This window comes from Triticum dicoccoides, chromosome 3A (genome assembly GCF_002162155.2).
Source record: "Triticum dicoccoides isolate Atlit2015 ecotype Zavitan chromosome 3A, WEW_v2.0, whole genome shotgun sequence".
Classification (NCBI taxonomy): Eukaryota; Viridiplantae; Streptophyta; class Magnoliopsida; order Poales; family Poaceae; genus Triticum; species Triticum dicoccoides.
Genome location: NC_041384.1, coordinates 666,265,717 through 666,272,692, shown reverse-complemented (window position 1 = coordinate 666,272,692; position 6,976 = coordinate 666,265,717). Strand labels below are relative to the sequence as shown.

Genomic DNA, 6,976 nt, shown 5'->3' with positions numbered 1-6,976 from the left:
AGTCGGTGCACGCGGAAATCGTTGCTTCAGCGAGTCATGATCTTCCCAAGTAGTAGCTTCTGGCTCACCTTGGCTTCACTCCAGCAGCACTTGAGGAATAGTGCGATTTCCCAACTGACGAATGTGATGTTGCAACACATGCAACAAGAACTTAAGATAAGCAATTGAAGATGGAAAGGAAGATTGCACCTGAACCATAGGAGCAACAACCTTCTCGAGTTGAGAAACGTGAAAGATTGGATGAATGCGACTATCACTAGGAAGAGCAAGTCGATAAGCAACAATTCCTACTTTGAAATGATTTGATAAGGCACATAGTACTTAAAATTAAGCTTATTGTTTTCTCAATGAGAAACACTGGACTGGGCATAAGGTTGAAGCTTGAGGAAAACTTGATCACTGATGACCCACTAGTACAGGAGATTAACAATAGTCCTTTCGATAAGTAAGAGAGCCGAACCCAACGAGGAGCAGAAGGAATTGATAGGTAATTTTCAGCAAGGTATTCTCTGCAAATGCTATAAGATAGTTTTGATAGCAAGATAAATGGTAACAAGTAACAAAAGTAGCAAGGTGCAACAAGTGGCCCAAACCTTAATTGTGATTAAAACGCTCTTAAGGACACACTTGAATAACGTCAAGTTACTTTGACCACAATTCATCGACTTCACGTTCATTTGCTTGATAAGTGTTATGTGGGTGGACCAGAGCTAATGTACTGTTCTTCCTTGAACAAACAGCTACTTATGATTATACTCTCCATGCAAGCATCCGTAAAACAAAAGAAGTAACTAAGATAACTCTAAACATAACATTAAATGTGTGGATCCAAAACAGCCCTCACGAAACAATTCATAAACTGGGGTTTATGCTTCTATCACTCCCGCAACCCATCATCTACAAAGTAATTCTGCGATGCCTTACCCTAGGCCCAAAGATGGTAAAGTGTCATGTAGTCGACGCTAAGATAACACCACTAGAGGAAAAACAACACAACATGATATCAAAACATTGAAAGGTGATCAACTTCACATGATTACTAATAACGAAACTTCTCCCATGTCCTCAAGAACAAATAGAACTACTCACAACTCATCTTATTGAACATGATCAGTGGGTATAAATGTGATTAACAATCCGAACATAATAATCTTCCACCAAGTAAACCAACTAGACGCCAAGGAAGCTTCGTTGGGAAAGTAACCGACGCCAACACAACATCGTGTGGTCAAGAGAAGCGCTAGGCGCCAAGGAAGCTTCATCGGGAAGGTAACGAATGCCAACACAACATCATCTGGCCGAGGGGAGCGTTAGGCGCCAAGGAAGCTTCATCAGGTAGGTAACCGATGCCAGCACAACATCGTCTAGTCAAGGGGATGCCGAGGAAGCTTCGTCGGGAAGGTAACTGACGCCAGCACAACATCGTCTGGCCGAAGGAAGCGCTAGGCGCCGAGGAAGCTTCGTCAAGGAAGGTAAAGGACGCCAGCACAACATCGTGTGGCCGAAGGGAGCGTTAGGCATCAAGGAGGCTTCATCGAGAAAGTAACCGATGACAGCACAACACCGTCTGTCCGAGGGGAGCGCTAGGCATCGACGAAGCTTCATCAGGGAAGGTAACGGACGCCAGCACAACATCGTGTGGCCGAAGGGAGCGTTAGGCATCAAGGAGGCTTCATCGAGAAAGTAACCGATGACAGCACAACACCGTCTGTCCGAGGGGAGCGCTAGGCATCGACGGAGCTTCATCAGGGAAGGTAACGGACGCCAGCACAACATCGTGTGGACGAAGGGAGCGTTAGGCATCAAGGAGGCTTCATCGAGAAAGTAACCGATGCCAGCACAACACCGTCTGTCCGAGGGGAGCGCTAGGCATCGAGGAAGCTTCGTCGAGAAAGTAACCGATGCCACCACAACATTGTGTGCCCTAGGGGAGCGCTAGGCGCCGAGGAAGCTCACCGAAAAAGTAACCGATGCTAGCACAACATCGTCTGGCCGAGGGGAGCACTAGCCACCGAGGAAGCTTCGTCGAGAAGGAAAAGAACGTTCACGGAACAGAAGCACTAGTGGGGATACACAGAGGCACATGGTTCGCGCACGAGGCGACCGACGCGATCGCCACGTCGGCCAACAGAGGGGGAACCATTCCTAAATTGTTTTTCCACCTTAGTGTGAGGAGCTAAAATCATTTTCAGTCCGTGGCGAAAAGTTTAAGCTTATACACTTTTTGTACGGTCCACAAGAAAGTAAAGGTTAAAACGAAACTTGAAACGTGCACATAACAAGGAGCCATTAAGCCTTTTCTAATTTCGGTAGGGTGCACCGCCGGGCTATGGTTTGGCTAGGCTTTGGATCGGATAAGGTCATGAAACTTTTGGAAACGAAAAAAAAAGGTCATGGAACTTTTGGAACGAAACTGTAACATTTAAACTCTGAATAATGGAAGAATTTATTGGAAAAAGAAAGGAATTGCCGGTGCGGGCGCACCCGGGCACCGCCGTCGGCCGTGGCACGGCGCACACACGCCACCGGTTCCGCCGTGGTACGACCGCGGAGTACAATGTGCGCCGCACGGTTTCTCTCCCCCCTTCCTTCCGCCACAAGCCTCCCTCCGGGCAGCCCAACCCGTAACTGCCCTGACTGATTAATAATCAATTAATCAGTACTCGGGGTCGCCCAAGCTGCCCAATTAGTCATAGGATAATCATCGTCTTCTCAGGCCTCGGCCCCCGCGCCCGCTTGAGCGGTCACGTTGGAGGGCGAGAGGAGGAGGAGGGGCAGCAGCAATAAAGGCACAAGCTTTGTTTTCTCGGGGACGGACGGACGGGGCCCCTTCCTTCCCTTTGGGCGTCGAGAGAAGCACGAGGGAGCGGTGACTGAGAGGAGAGAGGGACAAACTGTTCCCACCACCACCACCACCACCACTGCGCCCACTCTCCAGTCTCCAGTCCCTTCCTCCTCTCCACCCGCTCCCCACCCCGCACCCCTCCCTCCGGCCCCTTTCCTTCCCTCCCCCGCCTTTCCCTTTCGCCGTCCGCCGGCCGGGCTCGGATCCGCCCCGCCGCGGGGGATGATGGACTTCGACGGCGGCATTGGCGATCAGAGGTGCGCCTCCTTCCTCCTCCGCCCGGCTTCTTGATCCTCGCCAACCACCGTACGGCGCGACGGCGCGGTCGGAGAAAAAGCGTGGTGTTTTCTTTTTTTTTTGGTTGAGTCGCGCGATTTGTTTCTTCTTCGGGCCTTAATCCCGTCCTCGTCGTCGGCTGATTGAGCCGCCCTAATTTCGCTTTCTCGGTACGGCGGTTGCTTCTCGGTTGGTTGGGCGCGGCGCTGGCGCTGGCTACCTGCCTGCTAGTACCGCCCGCCCTTTTCCGTCCTCATCATCTTCTTGATCTTTTCGTCCTCGCGTGATGTTTGGGGAAAAGACTTCCAATTCCGGGAGGGAAATAAAGGATCATGCCTTCTTTTGACGGAGGCTTTTAATTTCCTCTTTTGTGCCGTACTGTGGTTGGTTGCGGTTAGGGATGGCCGTGTGTGTGTTGGTCTTGGTCTTGTCTTTTGCTGTTAAACCCTAGCTAGCTGCTGTTCATGGCCTCCTTCCATTTCTCCTGCCTCTGTTTCTTTGGGTTTTGGCCCATGCCAGGCTGTTTCTTTCATGTGAATGCTTCAAGTTTCCTAATCCTCAAAAGTTTCCTTTTTTTTCTTACTGCGAGTTACCATTGCGCTGTTAGATTTTTTTTTCTGCAAATAGTTTGCACTTGATACCGCACTCTCGGGGTCCTGAACATTCAGGAGTGCCGCAGCAAAAGGGAAACATTGAAATGTGCTAGCACATGAGTTGAATTTTTCACCCTCTTTTCAAATAAACTTGGGGTTTTTACATGTTCAGGTTACAGCTCATGTTCTGTGATAAGCCTGTTCAAAGATGTATACTCTGCATTTTGCTCATTCTTTCTGTAAAATTTTCAGCAATTGTTGAAATCTGAATGCTCATCTCTAACAATGCTCTTCGATGTTGAACTTTGTGCAGTGAGATGTGGGACTGGCAGAGTCAAGAGTTTGATTTGCAGAAGGATCTGCTACCAGGTTTGCAGCATGCTTTCGTATCATTCCTTCTGTCCGAAAACTGCATCCGGTTAACTGATGAGAATTCTTCTTCTGATTTCGCAGTTCCATCTACCTCCCTGTGGGCTGAAGCAAACCACAATGAGGTTGATTCTTGGAGCCTGTTCGATGAGCAAACCCCAATTAAAGAATGTACAGACATAGATTTGCCCTTCTGTGATATAGGAGGTAAAAAAATATGCTCTGTCATTTACATACCATTGTTACCTCTGACCACTAACATACTGTACTAACATATCGTGGTTACCTCTGGCCATGAACATACTGTACTATCAGTGAAGGATGTCTAAGCATCTAGTGTGAAGTCACTAGTATGTTTTACTACCTGTATGTGAATTGAGCCGCTGTTTTGTTTGAAATGTTCATTAATTATATAAGTGCCATGTATTTCATGATGAAGTATCTGGAAACATGTCTTTGGTTGCATTTTTGTATGCAAGCAGGGCAGTAGATACAATATAGTCATCTGGTTGTTAGCATTTGTGAAAAGTTGTTTTGCGCAGTTGCACTCAAATAGGTTTAATTTGAACCACCACTTAGAACTGTCTATAATGCAACTGAACTATGATTTGACCTTTAATCAGAAGCCAGAACAGTGGATTTTACATGTAAATCCTGACCCCTCTCGCCAAAGCAAATAAGAGATGAAAGGAAATTGGCAATCCTATCTTATAACACATTTTAATTGTATGCTGAGAATGCACTTCAGGTTTTGTGACCTTGTGTGAGTACAATGCAGATATTATTATCAAGGACTTTGATGAAGGAAAGGAAACCTTACAAGCTAAACGAAGGCGTATGCTGCAGTTCTGTCCAGACAATTCTGAGGTACGTGCAACGAAGTTACCTATGGACTAATACTTTTTGATTTCGACAATCTGTGTCCAGTTGAATTTTACATTCATTACAATGGTGGTTTAACTCCATCAATATGTACTGGTTTGTATGTAGATCGACTGTTCTCTGACAGATGGGCTCTTGGAAAATCTGCAAGTGGATTTGGATTTCTCTAGTAGGTCTTCCATCATCTCTGCAAAGTGTTACACTGAGTTGATTCTCCTCCATTTATCCTAATCCTAGAGCTGATTGCAGGTGACGAGCATTTGTTAGAGTGTGTTGGGACAGAGGAACTACCTGAACAATGGCTGGTTGATTGCTCACAAGATAGTGAGAATCGTTCGCCCCTGGAAGAAGTGTATGTTTTTTACTGAGGTCCACCTTGTGCTTGGCTTAACAGTATTTCTGTTAACTGCCATCTGTTACGTATTTATGTTTCTCATGGTTTCTGATCCTTCTTGACAGGAAAAGTCCTAGTGCTGCTGCGGAAGTAAATACCTCTGGTTAGTAAAATGGTCCCAGTTACAAATCATCACTTGTTATCGCAATTGTAAAGCTACTGATGCTAGAACTCTTTGTTTCAGTTCTTCAGAATTCGTTGGTCGAGCTCGAGGAGCAGCCTATCATGAAAGTTGAGAAGAAACCTCCGCAAGCTAAACCTACACCTTTGAAAGGTTTGCTTACTGACCCATTGCTGTTTGATCAGAGCACCCATTAGTTCAACTATTTTTTACACAGTTACTCTGATTGCATAGCGCTGCATAATCTGTGCAAGTCGCTCATACATGGTTCTTCTGACTGACTTGCAGCTGGAAGAAACGTCATCAGAGCAAAGAAGCTGAAAGTGGCATCGGTGGCCTACCCATTCGAGCTCATCAAGCCGTGTGGCTTCCACGGCGCCACCACCCTGAGGGACATCAACCAGAAGATCCTCGCTCCTCCCTCGTACAGGATCAAGCACAAGATCGACGAGGCGTCCGCTCTGTACCAGGAGGCGTCGGCCATCTCCGGGAAGCCCGTGGTCCACAAGACGAAGATCCACACCGAGGGGGGCAAGGGCAGCATCACCATCACAAGAACGAGAGGCTGACGAAGTTCTTCACATAACCACCGCGCTGTAGCTGTCTAGATGATTTTTGTGGCCAAAGAAGTGTGTATGGTTGGGCTGGGTTGGGTTGGGTTGTTCTTTGCTGCTGCAACATTTGACCTGTGCTGGCTTTGTTAGGGTTGGTTGACTGGTAGAGCAGGCCTAGAAGTGTGCGTAGGCAGTGGGTTTGGCTAGCGTGTTTCTCTTTTTGGTCCAAAGGTGGAAAAAGTTGATGTGATAATCAGGTTAATATGGACATATGTGTATTACGTAGTTTTGTGAGATTAAATTATATAATTTGCAGCACCTATATATTGTACCCCAGCCTCATTTGCAGATGTTGTACCCATCTCTGTTGCTTCCCATACCTGAAACCCTGAATCTTGCTTCGAAACTGCTACCCAGACGACACTGCTGCCCGATATATGCACGACGTGCTAATCCAGCCGCTGGTGTCCTTCTCAATGATGTGCATGTGCGGCTGGATTTAAGTATCGTCCATGAATCGTGCGCAGTGTGTCGTGTGTGTAGCACTGCTCATCTTGCTTGTACCACCACCATAACGGGCCCTAGGCAGTGATGATGGTGTCCATGATCCGATCCAATGATCAGACAGACAGGCAGACAGCCGGATGATGAGATGGGTAGTGCGGCGTCCCTACTTTCCCTCCCGTACTAAGATGCAGTAACTGTCAGGATTTGCAGTAATTGGTACCGAGATCTTCTTGTCTTGCCTGCTGCTACGGAGATCGGTCGATCGATCCATTTGATGATCCTCTTGCGCTGATGGAGCTCCTCATCATCAGTGCTGTGGGGCAGTAGAGCGGAGGAGAGGCTCATGAGCATGTGCAGCCTCGTACGGTTCGGAGTCCAGAAGAGAAGTAGATGCTGGGTGTGAGTGATGATTATGGTGTCCTTGGCTTGGCTCGG

The 6,976-nt window shown here is 47.5% G+C and overlaps 1 protein-coding gene across 2 annotated transcripts; it reads left to right on the top strand.

Moving 5' to 3' along the window:
* Positions 1 to 2,690: 2,690 nt before the first annotated feature.
* On the top strand, positions 2,691 to 6,365 carry LOC119270075 (protein XRI1-like). Of its 2 annotated transcripts, XM_037552041.1 has the most exons (9): positions 2,709 to 3,102; positions 4,028 to 4,083; positions 4,168 to 4,290; positions 4,862 to 4,950; positions 5,074 to 5,134; positions 5,215 to 5,317; positions 5,425 to 5,462; positions 5,544 to 5,633; positions 5,769 to 6,365. In XM_037552041.1, exons 1-9 carry the CDS (start codon positions 3,068 to 3,070, stop codon positions 6,047 to 6,049), a joined length of 876 nt encoding a protein of 291 aa, XP_037407938.1. In that variant the 5' UTR covers positions 2,709 to 3,067; the 3' UTR covers positions 6,050 to 6,365. The 2 variants fall into 2 exon arrangements, with proteins under 2 accessions (XP_037407937.1, XP_037407938.1); XM_037552040.1 differs by having other exon boundaries at positions 2,691 to 3,102; positions 4,028 to 4,290.
* The last annotated feature ends 611 nt before the right edge of the window (positions 6,366 to 6,976 follow it).